The 24,720-nt window shown below is 41.3% G+C and overlaps 1 protein-coding gene across 1 annotated transcript; it reads right to left on the reverse strand.

The window, feature by feature from the left end:
* kcnc4 (potassium voltage-gated channel, Shaw-related subfamily, member 4) lies at nucleotides 1–23,938 on the reverse strand (the record flags this gene model as incomplete). The annotated part of the gene is made up of 4 exons (XM_083920874.1): nucleotides 1–101; nucleotides 3,848–4,024; nucleotides 4,858–5,794; nucleotides 23,327–23,938. The coding sequence occupies 4 exons, from the start codon at nucleotides 23,936–23,938 to the stop codon at nucleotides 34–36; spliced, it is 1,794 nt and encodes a 597-aa protein (XP_083777000.1). The 3' UTR covers nucleotides 1–33.
* Nucleotides 23,939–24,720: the final 782 nt, after the last annotated feature.

The following is a 24,720-nucleotide window of genomic DNA, read 5'->3' on the forward strand; positions in this document are numbered from 1 at the left end:
CACGCTCTTTCTCCTTTTCGTAGTGAATCAGCATCAGGTCAGCGTGGTGACCTCCGGCTGAGCGTAGTTTCCAGTGGCAGCGAGGATGTCTTTACAGCTCTCTGATAGAAAACACAAAGGACAGAAACACAATGAAACGCTTATGATAGAAGCAGGAACGACCTAGAAAAATGAAGCTGGACTTTAATAGTCTTTTTTTTCATAGTTTGTTAGAATATCTCTGCTGAATAAAAGCTGACCCTGTTCAGGGTCACTGTAGGGCTGTGACTACACAACATGTTTTATTATTAGTCCATCATTTGTTTTTTCAAAAACGCAAATAAATTGTTTAAACTTTAAAATGTCTTAAATAAGTGAAAAATGCTCATAAGGTTGTACGTGACATCTTCAAAAGGCTCGGTTTGTCTGACCAACAGTTCAAAAATCAAAGAAATTAAAATGTACAAGTGTGCAAAATCCTAAATTTGAAAAATAGAAACCAAGGAAAATTTGACCTTTTTGCTTAAAAATTATTAATTGATATTAAAATAGTTTCCTGTTTTATTTCCTGTTTAAAGCTACTGAACAAAATATTTCCCCTCCACTTATACAGGGTTCTCACCAGAGTTTGATATTCAGAGGACGCCAATACTACAAATTATCTTTACACAGCAAATATTTGTTCACTGCTGTTTTAATGCTCTGAATGTCCAGTACAGCCCCTTTAAGGAGTAATGTATTAAATGACTAATATTTTACCTCTACTCCACAGAAAAAGAATTTTAAAGGGCCAGCAGGAGGCTTTTGCTATGACCACCCATGTTGTTAATGGAAACCTATTAGTAGCAATCATCCAGAGGAGCACCTTGGGAGTATGGAGGCTCATCCGAGCCCTTTCTTTGCTCGCCTGTATACCCTGCTGCTGCTTCCTCTTAGCAGCACTTGAACGGTTTGCCTCACCATTATGGCCTCATCGCAAGGAAACAAGCTGGTTGTGGTCACATCGCTGAGGACGTGTCTGCGTGTATAAATTGTGACAGTGAGTGTTGATACGGTTGCAGGCTCCTTGTGACAACCATAATAGCTTCAAAGCCACCAGCATTTTGTTCCCACTGCAGGGCAGGACACCATTTCCTGTCACTGATAACCATCTGAGCATTTTCAGACACGCTGCATCCATCTGTCCGTCTCTCTGCTTCCTGCCATACTGCTCTGGTGCAAAATGATCCATACCTTATATCCCATAACCCTATAATCAACCTAAGACTATCCCCTATGGGCATAGCTCTGAAGAGCAGAGCCTCCGTGTCGTATATCTCCATCGAACCAGCACAAAATGGCTGCAATCACAAAGGCATCGTTTTGCATGGTGGTCAGAAACAAAGAGTTTTTTATTTGGATTTCTGTTAGAAAAGAGTGAAAGTCCACTTGAGCCCTTTTTTGCAGGTAATGTGTACTAAAATGTGTTGTGTATGTGTGATTTTCCCCTGTAATAGACTTGGATGTCATTATCCTCATACTCACCAGACACAGGGCTCAGGATTGAATTATCCCCTCCTCCGTCTCTCAAAGATTAGTTTTGAGGTGTTCTGGCTTTGCTCAGCTTCCAATTGTTTTTGTCTCTGCGATCAGAAGAAAGCTCGCTTGGCAATCTCACGAGCTGACCAGATAATTCAGCGTATCATTAGAGAAGGCAGCGTGAAAGCAGGCTGGTGGCGATTTGTGGGTCTTCGTGTTTGTGTCTGTCCCACTGTGACTGTGAGGCTGTAAATTTTATATTGACGGATGATTTCCTCCCCTGAGCATCACAACATGTCCACAAACATCCCTTCTTCTCATCTATCTGAAGGCTATAACTGAGGCTGTGTTTTACTCATCTACATGTGACAACATGCCATTAACTGACAGCAATCTACAACACTCAACACATTCAGGGAGGCATTCACGAGGCTTTCAACAAACACGTTCAAATACAATTTCCTTGTAATGGGCTATCAAAAAACAGGGGGTATATAGTCTCATAGGAGCCAAGCTACGGAAAGTGCACCATTAATGTATGTTGTTTTTTCCTCAACAGTGATGTGCAAATGAGCTTTGGTAGAAAAATGCATCTCGGCAAAGTGCAGCTTTGCAGGAAAACACCTCCAGTGTTACTGGGCTGTTTGTAGACGAAAGTCAGGATGTTGACGTGTGCTCAGGATGTCAGAAATGAATCCATGACTGCCAAATATAGAGACTCTTTTCACAAAGGGCTTTTGGAATAGCTCAGATGTGAGGCCATTCAAGCAGAGAAAGATGGGCAGGCTAAGAGCGGATGTCAATTGAAAGACTCAAAAAAGGACTTTATACTTTGTACCCATGTTAACTGCTTCAAACGGCTTTTCCAATGGCCAAATTACAGTATATTTGTGTTACATGTTAAAAATGTTTAGTTTAAGTATTCACTGGGACAGTCAGGGGTCAAAGGTGTACCAAAAACGATCTGGATGTCTAGAAGTTAACTGACTAAATTCATCTTATGTTACAAATACTTGTACTTGAATAAGAACGTATGTATTTAAGTATTGTGGGGCCTTTATTACATATTTAGACACAACAGGTTGGAACTACAACACATGGATAGATGCAAGGATATCACTGGTTACATCTAGGGGGAATCTAAAGTTGTACTCCATAAGAATTGAGATATGTTGTTTCGAGCGGCATCTTTGGCAGTAAGATTTTACTGCAGGCGAGCCTGTTCTTTCAGAGCGGTCCATCTTGTCACGTTCACGTTGACTATGTGTGTTGACTATGTGTGTTGGCAATTATTTATTTATTTTGCTCTTTTGTAAACTTTATTGAAACACATTCACCTCTCTACTTTAGGTCTGTCTCCTATATGTAACCCTCTAAAATACACACACACACACACACACACACACACACACACACACACACACACACACACACACACACATGTTCCTATTACACTTGAGGTTCCCGATTTCCGATTACATGTAAACGCAGCATAACTGTTAGTGACAAGCTCCACCGGCAGACCAACCGCTGTCAGCAGCGTCAATAACATGGCGGCTTATTTACATCTAGAGAGGCAATGTCACCACAGACACAGATATTGTAATACTTGTAATAGTAGAAGTGCTTTCATTAGTGGGTCATATGATCAGTCACCATTGTTTTAACTCACTCTTTGATAGATAGTAACTTTAAAGAATAAAAGATTAAACAGATGAAAATCTTACGGAGTACAACTTTAAATGGGATTTATGGAACAGCAGGACACATAATACAGCCAAGCGGCTGCATCTGTGGTATAATTAGGTTGATCCAAACATGCAAAGTGAAGCAATTTGGATCCCAGACACCCAAACCACACTATTTTTCTGAGTCTGAATGTTTGCATTTATAATCTTAGAAAATATTCAAGTTTCATTTTGTAAAATTAAATGTCACAAAAACAATGTGTACTGCGCATACACGCACGCACGCTATATTTACATATTATTTTTTTAACCTACAATGGCCCTAAGACCCCACCACAAGCTTTTGATCTATCTCTGCAAAAAAGAGCAAATACCGGTAAGCTGATTTCCCAAAAAGTCAATCTATCGATTTTAAGTACATGTAATCTAGCTGCCTATATGGCTTAAACGTTGTCTGGACTAACAGGATTGAATTCATTCATTCATTTATCCAGCATCAGAGCAGGAGACACAAAACTCATGACGCTGTACCAACAGAACCAAATGTTCTCACAGAAGAAAATTGAAACCACAGTACAGAAAAAAAACAGGCAGTGCAGTTTGCAACACAATTAACAGTTGATGTGTATATTCAGGTGTGTACTGATATGTATGTAACTTACCAGGATGGACGTTGGGGTCTCCAGAGGTCAGAAGAAAGCAGGTGGCCTCTTTCTTAGTCTTCTCTCTCCCTCTGGAGCATCGCAGGGACCACTTTTCACTGGGAGACAGCGGCTGGGTCAGGCTGCAGCCTTCCTCCTCTGAAAGCGCCACATTTGCATCCCCGTTCTGTTTGGAGTCTGATAGGTAGACAAAAACACACTGCAACGTAAATGCCAAAGCTTTTACTGAGACTGCCCCGAGGGCCTAGACAAAGGAAGAGGTATATGGCATAAAATCGGTATTTTTCTGTGATGAAATTCAATTTGTCTGAGATGTTAGAAGGAGTAATTTGATCCTGGTGTGTTACTGTCTATGTGACTAAGCACGGCTCATCCGTCAGACAAACTTTGAAAAGCCTCAGGAAGGACAAATACAGTGCGTTTTTATGTTACTGTTGAAACAAACAGCATAAACAAATTTTTGTTTCTAAATTAGAAACCTAATGAATGAATTCAATAAATTGTAACAGTAGCTTAAAGGGTCACTTCACCTAAATGACAAAGAAAGCCTTTTCTAACTTACCTCTTGCAGATAGTTTTAGTTGTATTTGCCCTGGTTCTGAGAGATATGGCATTGACATTTTTGCCGAAATACAATTAAGGTGAATGGGATTTAGTTTGTGCTGCAACACTGAAATATAAATCACCCCATTACTCTGAATAGTCCGCAGAAAACACACAATAATTATAAAAGAGAATATTTATGTGTATCACTCATTCTGAATAACTAGGACGCTGTTTCTAAAAGGAGACGCTACTGTTCAAATGAAAAATGTTCAATGATGTGAGCACAACAAATATGATCTTCTTTGTATTGGACTGGCAACAGAAATAAAACATCAAATAAAACTGTCAAATAAAACATCTAAACCAAAACTATCTGCATGGCTAGATAGCACAAAAGGTAAGTGAGAAAATGTTTTGTTGTAATTTTGGTGAACTGGCCCTTTAACACTGCATTGCAGCCTGACCTGAGCGGTTCCTCCTGGCGCTCTCCTCAGCAGCCAGCGGACATGTGTCGCTCTGAGTGCTGTCTCTGTGTGAGTTTGTTTCCGACTTAACAAACGAGGCAGTGTCAGTCGGGGCGTCTGGGTTCGGGTTGTGCTTCTTCTTCTTTTTCGGCAGCTTCTGTTTGGCCATAGCCAGCGAGTAGTACATACCAAAGTTATTGACGATGACGGGGACGGGCATGGCGATGGTCAACACCCCAGCCAGGGCGCACAGTGCCCCCACCATCATGCCCAGCCACGTCTTTGGGTACATGTCTCCGTAGCCCAGTGTCGTCATGGTGACCACGGCCCACCAGAAGCTGATGGGGATGTTTTTGAAGTGTGTGTGGTTGGAGCCTGTTGGGTCATCGGGATGGGCTCCGATGCGCTCAGCGTAGTATATCATGGTGGCGAAGATGAGTACGCCCAGCGCCAAGAAGATGACGAGAAGGAGGAATTCATTGACACTGGCCCTCAGCGTGTGGCCCAGCACGCGCAGGCCTACAAAGTGCCGCGTCAGCTTGAAGATCCGGAGGATCCGAACAAACCGCACCACACGCAGGAAGCCCAGCACGTCGCTGGCAGCTTTGGACGATAGACCCTTCAGGCCCATCTCCAGGTAGAATGGCAGAATGGCCACAAAGTCAATGATGTTGAGCGTATTCTTGATAAAGACCACCTTGTTTGGGCAGCAGACGATGCGCACCAAGAATTCGAATGTGAACCAGACCACACAGACGCCTTCCACCACTGTGAGGATGGGCTTGGTCACCATCTCTCGCCTCTCCACTTCCTGTGTGACATTTCCCACGACAACCAGCTCTGTCCGGTTCTGCAGTTCATTGAAGGCTTGATGGGTCTCCAGGCAGAAGGTGGTGATGGACACCAGGATGAAAAAGAGGGAGGCAAACGCCACTCCCTGGATGAGATAAATGAAACAATTAATCAACACAATTTCATGCCTTCCCACAAGTTAATACGCAATACTGCTCATTCATTATATCAAGTATTTGTGAAAAGGCTTCCATCTAAACCTTTGCCTGCAGGGAGCGTGCCTCCCAGAGGCTATTCTACTTTCCAATACATGTATAATTATATTATAAGACTTATAGACATCTTTTTTTATCAAGTATCACCAATAAAAAGACATGGATGTGTCAATCAAGTCTGTAAAGTAGCACTATTAGTAGCATTATTTCCTGGCAAAGGCAGTGAGTGTCGGTTGATTGACAGAAAGACTAAAATAATGAACACACTGATATGAGAACAATTAAGCCAGGCACTAAGAAAATTATTAAGACGCAAACGTTGACAACATCAAAGTAAGGATATGAGTTTAATGTGATGAATCCTTGACTGTGAAGTTAGTTTTGTATGAACAAGAATGAATGGCGGGAAAAGGCTTCATCTAAAGAGGAGAAAATGTGCCTCATCTGTAACTATGCTGACTGTGTGCAGAAACCAACAGGAATACAATACAAACACATACAAAAGTGTGGGGCTACCCAGACCACTGTGACAAACCTTAATCACCTACCCATGACATGGACCAGTAGCCAGACACCTGTATTACCTGAATGTGAAAGAACAATATACAACTTGATCTGACTAACATCTGTGAGGCTGTACTGCAGTGCTTTGCTAAATGCTAAGATTGGCTAATAAGCGCTGCACATTAAGCACAGCAGAGACTGGTAGGACTGTCATTATTTTTGGCAGATACTGTGTTTTCAAACCAAAGTACTGGACAAACAGAATTGGACTTGATGATGGTGCTAAATGAAGAAAAACAGGTGCTCGCCAAAGCTATAATTCATCCTGAGAAGGAAAATTATTGTTTGAACCAAATGACATAGCAATCAAAGAGATAGTATTTTAAAGATAGTTGAGTCTGGACAAAAGAGGCGTTTAACTGGCAAAGCCAAGTTCACAATGAATACAAAGATGCAAAAATGCTGAAACAATGTTGCCTGAAACCAAAACAAATGAGCATCATTGATAATTAAGCTCATATGAGGGAATATATTTCTTTTTTCGTTGTTTTTAAAAAAGGATATGAGGCAGGACAATGCTCCGAATGAAAACAGACCAATCGCTAACCAATTACTCCTGTGAGGTAAAGTGTGCTTTCATATGGTGCCAACACGAGCTGATTTACCAAACCAACCACAGGGCTGCTGTATGAGTTGACTTTCACGGATATCACACAGAAAATAGTCCTGTGGTCCTGACAAAAGAGGTTTCTGGTTAGTCTGTTGGAAAAGTGAGGAGACGAGCAGAGCCTGCATCAGACATGTTTTCCTCTAACACAATATAAAACAAATTATCGGCCTCAAAAGTACAAATCCAAACAAAGTGGCGAAGCGCTTTTACAACTGACGGGAGGTAAATTGAAGGATGCACGGCTTTCACCTGATCTAGCACAATGACCATGTCTGCCTGTGTTTGTGTTAACATTGTGTGTCATACCCGATCTGTCTGTCTTGTTTACCAAAGCCTGGACAAATTGCAATGCCTCTCTAGCCTTTCTCATCTTACAGCTGGATAAATATGTTCCTGTGCCTTGCTCCCCTCCCCCAGAGCCTCTCACATATCGGTCAGGTTTATTAGTGTTTGGACCTGTGATTAGAAAAAACAAATAAAGCATGTGATGTCTGATGGGGACGCTAATTCACAGTGGAACATATAAAATAAATTAGAATTGGGCAGTTTATGGAGTTAAGAGAATTGGCAAAGTTGGAGTTGGAAGCCCGGATTCAAAACTGCAATACTGCAAAACTACACATGTAAATATACAGTGCAGCTTGTGCAATGTGCAGCTCTCTACCATAACAACCTTCTTCAGGGAAGGCTGTGAAGCCTCCACTCCGATCCGGGAGGAGCTCAGAGTTCCCCTGTCGCATGGACACAGTTTCCCTGCTGAACATTGTGTGTGTGTGTGTGTGTGTGTGTGTGTGTGTGTGTGTGTGTGTGTGTGTGTGTGTGTGTGTGTGTGTGTGTGTGTGTGTGTGTGTGTGTGTGTGTGTGTGTGTGTGTGTGTGTGTGTGTCTGTGTGCGCATGTGCGTTGTAGGGCCGAGTCACGGGGGAATATCACAACAAGCACAGAAACTAAATAGAAACTAACAGAAACAAAAGCACACAGTTGGATTGTTTCTTCAGCTCATCGCAGTGGCTGAAGTCAAAGTCACCAAGTAAAATGATTTTTCTACACTTCTCTTACAACCAGTCAATAATCTGTCTTTTCTCCTCGGGGAATATTAGTGATGGAAATGTATTGGCATTTTAAATCTGACTTAAGTAAAAGTATAGAAGCACTGTCCTTAGAGCATTAAAACTATTCATTGTATGGCAGAATACAGTCACTGTCTGTATTATATCAATATATATTATATTGGATTATTATTACTGATTGATTTAGATTTAATTTTGTAACTGGTCAATCAGAAATCTGAAATCCTTTAAATACTGTTGGGTTGTTTATATTTATGCGATGATCCCATGTTTTGTATGTAAAATATTAATCTGCAAAGCGACTTATGACTTCAGCTGATGTGGAATAAAATATTTGGTATATTATATGTTTATATATATTTGGAAAATGATGAGATATACTTATGATTACCTCTGATTTTTACTTGCTTTGCTTAAAGATTGCATCAGCAACACTGAGTATTTAACAGCCTTTATTCATCGAAAATGAATGAAGTACTTATTTACATGCACTCACAGTTTCTCCAACACAGACCGAGAAATAAAATATTCTTATGCTAATTACAATGAAAACATATTTTGCATCTCATACACAGATGTAAAATGGTTTTTCATTGTGTCCTTTCATCCATGATTTCCTCTCGGAGAGCTTTCCAGACAAAAGACCCAGATATGTCGTCAGCACCAGATAATTAAGGCGAGCTCCAACAGACAAACAAACCTCTGTGGAAGCACCTCAGCCGGACAGTTTTTAAAGACAATTAATTTAGAAAATTGCCCCTGCTTTTCATCAGTGCTCCCTGGACTTCGACGTCCCACGGTGGGTACTTGTTGCACAATAGATATACCTGAAAAATAGTGCCCACATCAGAGTGTTATAGAAGGAGCTAGCAGGAATAAGATCGGTAATATATGCAAGCTCATGCATAATAAGGCCTATCAGACATGTCTCATCCCTTCTTTTGGTCACTACCTTTTTCTCGTTTACCAAAATTAGCCATCAGTGCGTAATTTTGACTGATTAAATGTATTTTTTATTTTGCAGAATGTTTTCCAGTTTGGAGTGCACAATTCCCTGAATGCACTGCAGTTTGTGTAACTGCTAGCTCTGTAGACGATGTGGTGGTCTCACATAGCCAGACCTTTTTCCACAACACTGTGTCAGCGCTAAAGTATGGTCTGGCTACACCAGCTTATCATTCTGGGATAGATGTAAAAGAAACGCTCTGGCTTTTCTGTGTTTATTTTAAACCACCATCGCTAACCCAACGGTGCCGATGTTAAATAGAAAACGGAGATAGCGGAAGCGACCAGGCTTTATCCCAGCACTGTACGCCCAGTAACAGAAGACTGTCGACCAGGGTTCAGCAACCTTGAGCACGCCAAATTACCTCTTTCACAGCGATTGACAGGTGTGTGGCCTGTTATGTAGTACATCCGCATTATTTGAGGATCCGCTCTACTCTGCCTTTGATAGGCTAGTACTCGTTACCTTCTTCACAGAATGCGGCATGGGTGGGAAATAAATAACTGCATGAGCGGGCTTGGTAGATGATGGCAGGGTTAATGTTGATATGACACACTGATTAACAAAAGAAATTAAAAATGGCACTTCATATTAAGACAGACAGGTGCTACTTCTGTGATACAGAAGTGGTAGCAGCCATTTCTTTTCACCTGCCAGCATCAAGCTACACCAAGCAGCATGTGGGATGTCATGATACCCACCCAGTCACACCTCCTGCCCACCAAACAACCAGCAGACTGAAGCCAGGTCAGTTTCCCAAGTACAGCAGATTGTGTTTGTTGAAATGCACACTTGTACTGTACAATTAGTTCACACAAAATCCTCCATAATTTCCTAAAATTGTCCGGCTGTTTTATCGTCAATCTGCATCTGTCTCATGCATCAACTTTGATTCAGTCAAAGGGGCATTAATAATATTGGTGTGTTACAAACCTCTTCTTGTAGCCGCACACATAATCGCATCTTTATACATCACACAGAAAAAGCTCCTTCACTATAAAAACAAGCCAGATGCCACCAAAATAAAAACGGTTAGTCCTCCTGCTGCTGTTCAGATGCTCGTGATGAGCCAAACAGGCCCTGACAGCGTTCAGTTTACTCAAACGCCAAACGGTTTATCCCAGAACTAAACAGAGCTGGGTATCTGCAGCCAGGGGCACCGCTGCAGGGAAGATGCTGGAGGTCTTGGCACACACAAGGACAATTTTCTCTGGTCATAAAAGGCTCACCAAGAAAGTCTAACAATAACACTACACAGCCTGACCTCACACCTGTGTGTCTGGAGGTGGCTACATGTCTGACACTTCTCTTGCTGAAAGTATCTGGGGGTTTGTAGTGAAGTGCATTTGTAATATTATTTGCACGTCAGCAAGTCTTTGTCTTTCTCAATAAATTGCGTCATTTAAATCTGTCTGTATGGTTTATTTAAGGCCTGACACAAAGGGAGACCACAATATCATGTTTACAGCAGATCGGTGGGAATTTTTAAACACAGCCACAGTTTTGGAGTGATTGCTGTAATGCGTCTTTGCAACCACAGAGTGTTTTGTTCATGTTGGTCTGCTGAGCCTGTTGATGTTATGATGAATGTTAACGCTGAGCTTTTTAGTTTTCATTTTACTGCAAATGTAAACGTAGTTTATTGAGTCTTCCTGAGGGTTAAAGCTGATACAAGCTCTACATGTACTGCATATCACATCATCTATGTAACATATTTGTCATTTGTCAACTGTAAATATGTTCTACTTATTTCTATTCAGTTGTTTCCTATCTCTATGGTCTGTCTGTGTGCTGTTGTAATGGTAAATGTCCCTCCTAGGGATCAATAAAGTTATATTTTAGATTTTATCAAAGCATTTCTGTGCAATTGTGAGGTAAATTGACTTCAGTTTCTTCAGTGTTTCCATCTTATGCTACTCTACTAAACGTCAGCTGCAAATATTTAAATTGTTATGGGGCAATACTACATTTGTTTTACAGCTACAGACTGGATTGCTGTTACGTTTAACAGTATACCTCTCAGCAAGTCGATTTCTATGCATGCTGGAGCAAGTTACGTATTATCGGCTGATATTGGCCTACCACAGTTCTTTAAACAACATATTATGCAGAAAACAATGATTGGGGTGATGTTTTCATGAAGCAATTTATTTTATTTTTATTTATAAAATAATATCGGTGTAAGAACCTAATGCATACTGAGTATTTCTACTTTTGCTTAAAGGTGGAGTCTGTGATTCTGGAGAAAGATTATTGATATTTGAACTCAACACCCAGAATGTTAGCTCGTGCCTTTAAACCTATCGTGGGTGATTTTTTTGTCAATTGGGGTCAAACCCAACACTGACATATAATCTTTTTACAAATTTGTTATGGCGAACTATAAAACTGTCCATTTACACATCGAGCAGATACTATACTTAGCATTTATCTGGCATCATGTTTGTGTCCAGCTGGCCGACATAAGTCTAGTCTTCAGTCCTAAATATGTTCACCAGCAAGTCCTAACTGTGTCTGTCTGCCTTTTGGTGCTGAACAGGTAACGCACAGTGGGTTTTTAGCAGCCTGGCTAATGGGAACCACCTGGGAACCACCCATTTATTTTCTCATATTTGAGGCGTGGTTTGCGAATGCCCAGAGCCATTTATTTGGCGCTATGAATGTCTATCAAATGCGTCTGTATGTAGCTCATAACCAATTGTATCAATTATATCAGATGACGTATGTAGTGCGACAGAAATTCAAACAAGGAAACAGACGATGGGTCAGAGATGCATGTGTACACGATGGCATTGAGCGACTATTGCCATTTGTGCAAGACAAACATGAGGGAAGAAGGTAAGGCTATATATGGACACTCTACAGACATGTTTTTATCGGGGGAAAACACAGAGATGCGATCCATAGATGTAAACAAACTACAAGCTTCGGTGTGTCGCATAGATGTCGTCACTGTCTTGCCGTCCCTACCCGTTCTGCAATTTATTCCCTCGCTGAGGTAAAAATCGCATCCATGGAATCCAGGCTGCCGAGAAGGGTGAAATGAAATTGTGTGCAAGGCTGCATGGGTATACCCAGGCTAGGTTTTTAGAGCTTTTTCACTTAAATTATAAACCAAAAGAGTAAAGTTGTGGGCTGTACAGCTTAATAATGAGTCAAAAGACACTATAAAGCTCTGTAGAACTGACTCAGTTGGGGATATTCTCTGTCAGTTCATCACTATGAATATTTATATTATATAACTGTATATTACACAATCATTTAATTCATTGTTAATATAAACACATTGATAATAGCTTCTTAAGTAATGGATATGGACACTTCTTCCACACGATTGATACAGATGAAAGAAGAGTCTCTGAGCACTATACCAACAGCAGTAGAGTAGTGAAGCCTCTGAGGATATGTAATGCCAAACACTGTTGCCAAAAAGACATCGATCCAAGGTCATCAGGTGTCAGTAGCGTGCAGACGGAGCCGAGGTTCTCCAGAGGGGACGGCCGCCTGGTCCCAGCTGGGAAAATCAGAGCGGGAGGGAGCGAGGCAGTAGAGGAGTGTGGAGCAGCTGGGGAGTCCCATAGCAGCCATCACCTCCAGCTGTTTAGCATCATATTCTGTTACTAACACTGACACGCTGCACAATACGCAAGAACCACAACAACATGACCGATTGCAGGGCGATCAGCTGCTGCAAACCGGAAGAAGGTAACAGCTTCAGGTGTTTTCTTAGAATTCATGTCACACTGATTCAGAGTCGGTACACCCGAGGTTGGAGGAGAATTAGTGTCCACCACTGAGGCGGTCAGATGTGCTTCTCCTGGCTATATGTACAGGGGTCGTTCAGTGTTAGGTGCTTATATTTTATGGAACCAGAAGCAGAAACAAATGGTAGGGACGATCTAAACTCTAATATAAAACGAGAGGTGAGAAACACTTCTTATTTTTGGCTCCATACCACGACTGCTATTGAAGAGCTTTCAGTTATTTTCAGGTGACTGGCAAATCCCAAACGACCACTTGAGAGAAAAACATAAAAGAGGGCATCTCATTAAAAAGGAGGAGGACAGAGAGAGGGGGAACTCCAGACCAACAGGTCCTTAAGAACAGGACATACACGGCTTCATCATTTGGGAAAAAACAAACAGTGAGGCTCTCTTATATGGCTTCAGCACATCTAAACCCAAGACCCTCAGTGGTGACTGACATCACATGCAATATCAAGGACCCTGGACTAGAGACAACATCAGCTGTCTGTGGACACACCGGTCGCAGCATAGACTGAAAATAGGTCAAAGGTCATCGACATCTGACACCAGAACCTACGAAATAAAATGTGTATCATGGCTTCCAGACAGCTGCTGCTTCAAAAATGTTTTGTCTCAAAACAAAGTATAGGCTTGAAAGTTGAGCCAGAAATCTCAGCATGTAGAAAAATAATCACTGAAGATACAGTACGATCATGAGTCAAAGCTTTTCAAATCTATTCGACCAGTAAAAATACTGACTTACTTATTTGACACATCTCTCCTTCTCAAATGTAAATATACTTTCTACAATCCTGCTGAGGTTGAAGCTGGTTTAAACACAATTTAATCGGCTTGAGTAATCTTCTACGCCGATGAATAAGCTTTTATATTATGAATGCTCAATATCAAATTATTTAAAGAATTAACCTCGAAGATGCTATGAAGTCTATGAAATCACAATTCATCGCGTCATGAGGAAACAATGAGTTTATTGATTCAATCAAACAATGTTATTGAGCTCATGGCTGACTGATGATGAAAGTATTGTAATATCAATATATTTGCAGTATAACAAAGTAAAGTCGAGTTACAGATTATGTCAAATCAAGTCAATGTATTACCTGCAGTAGCCATTCTTTAGAAAAGATAAAAAAGACAAAGTATTAGTACCTGTCTAATAATATTATTGGCCAATTTATCTAACCTGTTCATACAAACGTATGAACATGAATTTCATTTATATAATAATTATTGATATTCAGTAAAAAAAATATATAATAAGAAAAACCTTATAAAAGCTTATTCATTTCCTAATTTCTCAGTCAAAAAATAGCCCCTCCCCATTTTAATGTTTAAACTGAAAGCATAAAATAAACACAAAGCGGTCATCATGCCTCAAGTAAAGTCACAAGTCTTTAACTTCCAAGTAGAGTCTCAAGTCATCAAAACAGTCGCCACCTCAAGTTTACATCTCCACAATCTATCTTCATTTTCACTGTTTGCAAACTGTTGCCATCTGCAGCATCAAATCAGATCACGGTCGCTCACAGAACGATGGCAATAATTGGCCTTTTGCCAGAACGATGGCAAAAGGCCAATTATTGCCTGGCTTCTTAATTAATACGTCAGTAGTTTGTTTTGCTGCCTCCAGTGTCCTGGGACCTGTAGTGTTAAACTACAGCATTTGCTGTTACCACCGGGTGTTGTGCAATCAACCAGGACTGAAATCTTAAGCACTGTCACTTCATCATCAAGGTAAAAAACTTTATTTAAATTTAAGGGCTTTTTAAAAGGAAAATTGTCGATTGCCAGTTAAGTTGCTGCTCAACAAATCACATCACTGATTGCTGCTATTTGGTTGAAGTGGAAGATATTTTCCCGTTTTTCTATTTAAATGTTCTCTTCAGGTTCTCCGGCTTCCTCCCACAGTCCAAAGGGTTGTTAGGTTATTTGATGACTCTGATTTGCCGGTATGGTTGGTAGGTTGTCTGTCTCTATGTGCCCTGCGATAGAATGGCGTCCTGTGTACCCGGTCCCACGCCTTATGTCAGCTGGGATTGGCTCCAGCCCCCTGCCACCCCGTCAGGGACAAGCAGTTGCAGATGATGGATGGATGGTGTATTGTAAGTGTATTTATTGCTTTTATTTTGTCTGCGACTGTGTAAGCCTTGTGATGCATTCGCTGACCTCACTTCAACACAGCCGACCTTTTTTCAGCAAACAGCTTAGAACTGAGCAAAAATAAACAACCAACATAATCGCTGTGGATTACTCCACTTATTCAGTGTTATAAGAGGCTCCTTAACGAGGCAGCGCTGCTTTGATGGTGTGTAAAAAAATCAAATCTTGTGTTGCCTTCGCAGCGCAGCAGAGTAAAGGTGTCCGTGGTGTGAAAGCCGAGCTCAGAGGAACAAGAGGTTCTGCTCAAAATGTTCCTTTATTATTTATCACAGAGAGAATAGGTTCCTTATTGTTTCATAATGAGCTTATTGAAAGATACTGATAGATATTGTCTTTTTAAAATCAATGTGAAGTGATTCAGCCCTAAAAGCAGGAAAGAGGTTTTGATGAAGATGTAGCCGTTTCTGCAAAAACACTGACGTGATTCCCTGAAGACAAAGGTGAGATGGCAAGATTTAGTTTTTAATAGGGTTAGACTTTTCCACCCAATATTAATATTTCACAAATGTTTCAATATCAGTCAAATCTTGGCTCACATGACACAAATTAAATCTGTATACCAAAATCAAATCTGTATATAATCAGACAAGTATGAATGTCTTTAAACACCTCTAATTTGAAACTAATAAATATCATGCCAATATATCTAATGCGGTTAATAAATCTGAATTTAAATGTCAATTATTAATAAACATATGTGTAAAATCTGAACAAATGCAAAGAAAAACAGCATTTTATACTGTCGAATAGAGTGATTATTGGAAATGTAGATGCCAGATAATTTGCATCAGACCTAAACAATCCCACATCAGTTGAACCCTTGTTCTCACAACAAAGACAGATAGATTTCTTTCTCTTTGTGGGATAAAATGTCACTCTTTTCTGTGGGAAAGGCAATTTTAATTGCTCACCACTGATAAGATGTTGCAGCCCATTATCACAGTGGTGATTAATTACAGACAGCAGTGCTATGAAATTAATGAAATGTTGCACATGGGAAGATTGAACCGAGTTATCCGGTGTGAGCTTAATGTTAATGTCAAGTCTAATTGTCGCATGCAACCAAACTGAAATTAAAAAGCCGGGTGCATTATCTGTTTCACTGAGCCAAGATAATATTGGTGTTTTTATTGTTTTGGCTCTGTACTCGCAATTTTGTTTAAAAGGAAAATAAACACAGAGTAAATGTTGTGTTCATGTTCATGTCCTTATTTTGCGAACAATGTAGAAATTGTGCCCGTTTTAATACTTTGATCCCCAAATTAAGGACGATACAGCAGGTAAATAAATATGCACAGGTCAAACACACGCAAGATATTAAAATGGCTACATCACCAAAGAAGATACCAGTCTGCCGAGTCATAAACTTCCGCCAGTCGTTGATGATTACCGATTCATAACCAAATATACATTATAAAGACTTATTACTAAGGTTATTTTAACTTTTTGTCCCCTAGAATGCTACCTCTCTTCTAATGGACCTGAAATTAGACTCTTGCTGCCTGTCCTTCAATTTTCTTAAAAAGCGTTCATCCGATTAACTTCACACTTGGTAAATCTTGGTGCTGCTGATGATCCAAGAAAATACAGTTTAGTGAACGCGCTCTTGAGAACTGCAGGACTTATTTACTATTGTGCATTATGTTCACAATGTGTAGTGTATTAAGACAGGACCCCTATTAACTGGTACACCGCCGAAAGGCATTCTGGGTATAGCTCGCTCTGCGTCATTCAGTACAGAAGTTACATTTTAGTAAACTCAAACATTTTAAGCATCTGCGATGTAACTTTCCGAATGAATGCTTTTGTTCCTGAAAATAGCCTGGCCCCAAACAGCTACCAGTTGGTAAATGATGCGTATACTCTAGCATTGTTTGCAGGTATAGTGTTCAGGACCCAAGGAAGTGTCGAGTGTGACGTTGTTTGGATGAGTGGTCTCCAGAAAGATGCAAGCGGTAATACCTGAGTCCAAGCAATCCGCCCCGTTCCCACGTTTTGAAGAGGCACTGCACTAGTTTCAATTGTCGAATCATTTCCCTCAAAACCACAAATGTGAAACTCATGGTGGTGCTAAAGGAAAAGTCAGTAAGCAAAAAATTCCATGAGACTCTCATGTCTTTGAGTTGTGAGTGTTGCCTTCATCAGAATAGAGGCTTCATGTCAGCTGCACCTCCAGTCTTGGGTGATAGTGAGGAGGATGTGGCTGAAATGGTGAACAGATTAACTTCCCTCCGGCTTTCAAGAATCACATTACCTGAGATGAAATAGAAAGGCCATAAAGGAAACATGAGTCCCTCAAAATGCACTCTTCCATCCTTTCAAAATGCACACATAGCAAACATGCTTACATGAATCCACTGGAGAGGAAATGAACATTATGACCGGGTCAATATAGATCCGCCATAACTCGCTTATTACATACTATCAGATTTAACTCTACACTGCCGTTCTGAACTTTGCCAATCCCGATTGATTCATTTACAAATATTCAGTGGTGAGAGACAGACGTGATGAACTGGCAGGCAGATGGCGGTCATCTTCAGACGGCAGCTGTGACTCAGTGATGTGGGCTGTTCTACAGTGACGGTCTGCAAATGCCACCTGGACGAGAAGCTAAAATAAATTTGTATTCTGACTGTCATGCGATAAGAACACTACATTTCTCTGAATAGACCATTCAACTCCACAAACAAGCAAACAGAGAATTACAGTGAGCATCAGCCTCTCTTTCTGGACTAAATGTATTTTTCTTGTTTGCTCCCGGCCCTTTCCCTGACAACTCCTGCTATAGTGACACTCGATATACTTGCTTTCACGTTTACTTCATTAGCAGCACTCTGCTGCTTTTGTTGCCAAGCCATTAGGGATAACATACTTTCAAGCACTTACAAAATGGCAGATATCCCCTGTGGAAGAAAGGAGAGCAAAAATGATTTTAATTATAAATACAGAAACATTTATTTTAACGATAAACCGAACAGAAGTGTGTCTAGTTCATCGAGATAAAATGAGAAACTGAGATAGATTTCTGTCTGGGGGTTGGATATGTTCATATCATGTCAAATAAGTTGTGACAAGATGACAATCTTTAAATAAAGTTCTATTCACAAATGAGCAAAAAGCCACTTAAATATTACAGGCGTGTTTCTCTCTTGTAGATTAAGATTCACCAAGTTTGTGAGCGGCAGCGATTGCGGCAGACATTACTGTTTTTCAGAGGATGTAGCAAACTCCTTTAAAACTATAGTGAACATAATGGTTATCATATGAAACTGGACGGTATAATGAATCCATGGAAGTTGGGAAAACAGGGGTCTCTTGACCTCTCGCCTTGGGTTCATGAACATGAAGTTTTTCTCATGCAGTAGAAATGTGTTATTTTCACCCACTCTAAAATGGTGTATTTTAATATTTCTGCATACTGGGGACTTAAACAGTCTTGGAGTTGCATACATTGGGTGTGACTGGAGAGCTGAGGCTCTTCTGGATGTAAAGAACCCAATTGTATTATTGTATAATGATGTTAGTCCTCATAGTAGTCCTTTCATTGTAGTACTGTCTAAAATTAGCTTTTGTGACCTCCAGGATAATCCCAGCCTCATGAAACTTTACAAACACAAACGAGACATGCAGCATTCAGATAATATGTGGCTTTCCTAGGTATAACAAAAAGTTTACACTGCACAAGAGAAGTGCTCTTGCACAAAAGAAATGCAACTCATGCATAAATCTCCAAATGTTGAATCCCTGCATGGATCTTTTTAGTGTTCCTCCAGGTCTTGGTGCCTTAATGATGTGTCCTAAAATTTCTGCAACAACTTATGAGACATAATAGGGCATAAGAATCATATACTTCCTTTATAATACTCTATCCCCTTATACACACTATATACAGTATACACCTTATCATTTAAAAAAAGAGATTTATGAATAGAAAAACTTTACACAGAGAGCAATCTTCAGACGACGTATACCACTTCCATGTGGCATAAATTGTGGGCCGGTTATCTCCCACTAAAGATCAACCCTCCAGTTGCCAGCTGTTATTTCACCAGTTTTGTAAACGGCAGCCTTTGGGTTACTAGTCCGCTTCTCTAAAGTGGGCTGCCTACCGCTGACGTTGCACACGTTTTGGCAGCCAACCCTGCTATAGCAGGCTATTTGGACACCCTTCTTTTGTTTGATATACACAGCTGCATTTACTGTACATTTATGTACAGTCCTGCAGCCTTTCAAACACTCATGTTTTGAGGACCTCTGAGTACAAACCTTGAACAGGATGTGTGGGAAGTTGAACACTTCAGCAGCACTGTGATTTTGTCATAAAACAGCATTTTCTCTATTTTCAGCTTTGTGGTATAATTTCATGACAAATTTAAATGAGAACTGAAAAAACGTTTATGAATGTGGCTGAAAACAACATTTAGATGCCTGGAGAGAGTGCAGGCTTGTTGTGGCTTCTGACTATTAACAACAAATAACAGCTCCCTATTTTGTTTCCTAAACACATTTTTGAACTGATTACATGTTTCAGAACCATAGTCAAATGCAATGGCTCTGTTTTTGTGATTCGTGTTGACAGTACTTTATAAACACTCCCAAACCCCAAATTCAGTACATCTATTTGAATTTCTGCTGTTATTGTTAGAATTTTTACCAATTTGTCTGAATCCAAAGTACACAAAAGCACAAAGACAAGGGTGTCCACTCCACCTAAACGATATCGGAAAAATTTGATATTGCAATTAATTTGTTGATGCGATATATGTTGCAATCTGAAAAAAACCACAAGCTAAGGAATTCAAAGCAGAACACCGATGCAGGACCAGCATTTAGAACAGGTGGGACACCAATAAATAAATCGTAATTAAAATTAATGAAATTATATCTTAATCTTAATAAGGACCTGAGCACGAAAGTTCCAGGGGCCCATCGCATTTTTGAGGAGCTTGGGATGCACAAAGGCTCACAGAAATCGGCACACAGGTCAGAATTGGCGAAAATTGCAAACTTCTGCAGTAATTGGGCTCGTGTGTGGTCAGCGGGCTCCATATCGCCCCCAGACGCATGCTATAGTTGTGAAAAAGTTATTTTGATGCTCACAAAATTTGGTTAGATCATTGCTCTTATCTTGAAGAACACATTGACATTTCTTTTTTAATTTTTTGGCCTGACAGAAAGTCGGACATCTTGGATTTTGTGTGTTCATTTTCATTTTACGAACACGTCTGAGACCTTTAGGATGCACAAAAATGCACGAAACTGTGGACGCATGTTAGAATTCAATATGTTGTCAATTTGATGTCAGAATTTGGCTTGGGTGTGGCATATTCGGTCTATAGCGCCCCCAATTACTTTGAGCACTTGAACACATTTTAAGCGCATTTGTTATACTCAAAAGCGCACAAAACCTGACACACACACAGTCTCCCGCGTTCACGAGAACCAAAAACGACGGCAGCCTTAAGGGAGATTGCGCCACTGAGCAGCTTTCCATAGGAATGAGCGGCCGCCATTTTTAGGTCCGCTGTCCATTCTTTTTTCTATGTCCATGCATATTTCACGTTAGCTTTCATTAGCTCCATCCAACAGGAAGTCAGCTATTTTACTTTTTGTGTTTAGTTTACATGTATTTCATGCAAACTTTTTCATAGTCATACTAGAGATAATCAGATTCATTTTTAATTTTGTTGGTATAATCCTCCCACTAACGTGATGCTAAATTGTGAAGGAATAGTCGATACCTCGAACGATGATGTCATGTGACAACTCGACATTTTAAGCACTTTACAGGTATGGTGTTTTTCGTAACTCCTCATACAGGATTCAACAGATCCATCTCAAATGTGGTCAGCAGAATCAGAAGACCTTCATGTTGCCAAATTGTGAAGCATTTGTGTTTTACTGGAACAGGGTTGCCTGGCAAGTCGGGCAAATTGCATGTTTCACCATCACACAGAAAACGGCTGTAACTTGACCTTACATTATCCATTCTGCCCCAAATGTCTCATTCTGTCCAGACTTGATGACATCTATACACCCATATTAAGTCAGAGTCACAGTGCTACCTATTTACAACATGAAGTAAAGCTTATGTGACAGACCCAAGCCCCCACCACAGTGACTTCCTGGTTGATCCAATAAGGAAGTGCCAAAAACTGCAGTTCTTCGAGTGTCCAGTAGGAGTAGTTTGCACAACAGAGAAGTTTCTCATTGACCCTCATGTTAAACAGGCCGATTTTCACAGTATAATTAAATCTATTCAGGACTTGTTTACAAAAAGATTCTAGTCTGTATGTTTAAGTCATATCTCCATGACAACACTTGGGAGGGTGAATATTTTTTTACCCGGCTAGTTTTTATTTTATTGAAGGTTAAAGTTTATGAATAATTAGGGGTGTGGCCTCTTGAGTGACAGCTAGCCACTGGCCCTAACTTCTCCTCGGAGGCTGGTTGTCAGGATTAGCATGCTAACTCCGTCATCTCGACCTCGACTACGGTCATTTGTGTGGTGGTTTCACTATAAGTGACAAGATGGTTTGCTCTTCGATCAACTGTACAAGCAGATGGTTTAGCAAGGCGCCATGTTAACGTTACCTTCCCAGGGACTGCCGATGGGAATGAGCTTTTAGCTAGAATCTGGTACAAATCATCTTTTTACACTTTGTAACCAATAAATTTTGTACATGGTCCCTGAAACAAATAAACTTAATAAACTAAACTAAACTTTGTTATGCTAATTAAATAGCTGCACTTGCACCATGACTTGCAGTACAGCCTGCTATCTATGACACATACACTAGATGTTTATCTTGAGCATCGGGAGGATTTGGGCCGTGAGGGTCGGTGATTAACAGTCCATGAGCGTGGTACTGTGTTGAATATCAGTTTAAATCATAGATCATAAACGCTGTACTACACTCCCGGAGCCGGTGTAGTCTCTGCTAGTGACACGGGACTCCCACTCCTGTTTATCTAGTAATGTGTTCCCTTAGCCTAGCTCCCCGTCGGTGGAGCTTATGTGGCTAATTCTGTAAACGTCACCCAGACGGACGTATCTCCCTCCCCCCCAACGTCACATCAGAAAGAGGATATGAGGAGGAGTCAAAATCTGACAAGATGGCGGCTCCCAGAGGCAAATATGATTGGATCAAGTTGTGAGAATTGGCCCCGGCGGAGAGGCTACGTCGATTTTTATACAGTCTAGGGACAGACCCCGCCGATTAACATGAAATTTAGATGCCGTGGCCTACATTTGATATACACCAATACGGTGTATAATTAGTGTGTGTTCTCTGGCACGACATAGTGGACATCGGAAGACATACAAAAATTTAAATCCATAATTTGCAGTGCCCAATAGTCAATGCAGAAAATAATGTCTTGGGTCATGCATGCAGTGTGTGATGGTTGCAGGAATGTATGGTTGGGTCTGCCAGCTTCCCGCCAGCCCCCATGACGCACGTTGGGTGCAAGGGCCCGTTCAGTGCTGCTAGCAGCTTCAGTGTTAATCATTTTTTCAGACCAGACAAGGAGGAGATGTGGTGAACGCACACCTTGCACACTTTTGTTTTACTAAGCTGCAGAAAAATGTGTCAGTGTGACCTGGATGATGAGCCTATTCAAACCATGATTCACTTTGCAATGTCACTATTGCACATGCTCACATTGTAATGGTGATGTTGATACAACTGTATCAGGCCTGGTGAACACATAGTTTTTGCCATATACGTAGTGCTTGTGTTTATTACAGTAATATCTGAGAAATACTGTAACAAAATTACATTTTCTAAATCACAATATTGTATTTCATTCCTTTTGTTTTATAATTTTTCCTCACATCAGCAATACAGTCATTTGTGGTTTTACTGGCACTCACATTCACAGAAAGCCACTGATTTGTGTTTTAGCCAACTCAAACAAATCAGCACAAATGCAGCATTATATCTGTTGTTTGTATGATTTTCTATTAAACCCCAAAGCAAGCATGTTTACAGATACAAGTCACTATAGTCAATGTCAAATATTTCAGAGGACAAACACTTTCTTGAGCAGAGGGGAACTTGAAGTAAAAGTGAATTGAGCTGCTGACTGACCCTTCAGACATCTTGTGTAGAGACATCCTAATGATGAACACATGAAACCGACGCAAACAGTTCACATACACACTTCACCTGGACACCTGTTGATGAGGACATTTTGATGCTCGTTATGGAAGATCATTTGCAGGATTTATAGTCTCTCACTGACATAAAGGCGCTCAGAGCATCAAACACCTGAACTCACCCTGGCTGCTCTGGACGAGTACGGGTCGTCGAACAGGGCCCAGACCTTGGGCTGCCAGACTTCACAGCATCCCCTCGACCTGTCGGGACAGTCCTCGATGCCGAACCGTCTGGGCATCTCTCTGTCGTCGTCAGACTCCGGGTCCGGAGGTTCAAATGTCTCCAGGGCCTCTTCCGCGTCCCGGTGCTGCCGATAGGTCATCCAGCAGCACGGCTCCACGTCGGTCTCGTCAATACCCCAAAATGCCAGCTCCTCCTCGAAGAGCGGCCCGCAGACGTCCGCGGGGCAGTGCAGCTTGCCGGTTCGGTAATAGTTCAGTACGTAGGCAAAGATGCCCGGGTGTCTGTCGAAGAAGAACTCAGCACTCGGGGGCGCAGTCGCGCCCGAGTCTGAGCTGACCTGCGGGTCCGGGTCTGCCAGCCATGCCAGGCGGGTCCCCGGCAGGGTCCTGAGGGTGCTCTTGTAGGTTTCATGTCGAATGCCGCCCACGTTGATGATGATTTTATCCGAATCTTCCCCTCTGCACATCTCCTCCTTCAGACATGTTTTAGACGGAGGTTTGTTGCCTGACTTGCGCCCCCGGTACGACGAAACACACACCGAGCTGATCATTTAGAAACAGGGACTTTGTGGCTGATCGCCCCTCCCGTTACAAGCTTTTGTACAAAAAGAAAAATCAGAAAAATAACGCAAAGTCCGCCTTCATTTCAGACTCCAGTCCATTTATCCAAAAGATGGCAGGGTGACGGTCCAGGCAGCGCCAAAGTGAGACGCTCAACAGGAACCACCTGTTACAAAACTCCGCCTGGTGTCGCGACCAAGCGCAGGTGGTAAGGCTCACTGGATGTGTTTTTAAATCTTTCCGTCCACTAGAATGACTTCATTTAATCCATCCAGGTGTTGCACTTATGTCTCGCTCGTAAAACCCGTGTGTTGGGGGAAAATGGACAATTACGCACACTAGGCGACGTGCCGAGGCTTTAGGATGAACCACTTAGCTGAAGTACTGTCACTCCTCACCCGCCTTTTTTTGACTAAATCTTATCTAAATTCTGAAACGCCAAAATCCACAACTGTTCCTCACAACTTTTATCTTCTCCACACAGGATGAGGAAGCCCGAACAATGATCCAGTCGCACATTTAATCACGCGCCGAGATATTCCTCCAGATTTTTTTCCTGCTCAGCTTGCGTGCCCAGATGTGGGGTTGTTGTTTTGTTTTTTTCTCCCAGCTGGGGGATCTGTTCCCGTCTTCACAAGTGGCCTATTTTACCTTAGCGACACAGCCCGGTTGGATGGTGCGCTCAACAACAGGCTTTAACTCTTTGGCTGCTGGCGGAGGTTGGCGCAATATTGAACCACTCCCTCTAATCAGACCGAGAGGATGGGCTGAT

This window comes from Echiichthys vipera, assembly GCF_963691815.1.
Source record: "Echiichthys vipera genome assembly, chromosome: 9".
In the NCBI taxonomy this organism is placed as follows: Eukaryota; Metazoa; Chordata; class Actinopteri; order Perciformes; family Trachinidae; genus Echiichthys; species Echiichthys vipera.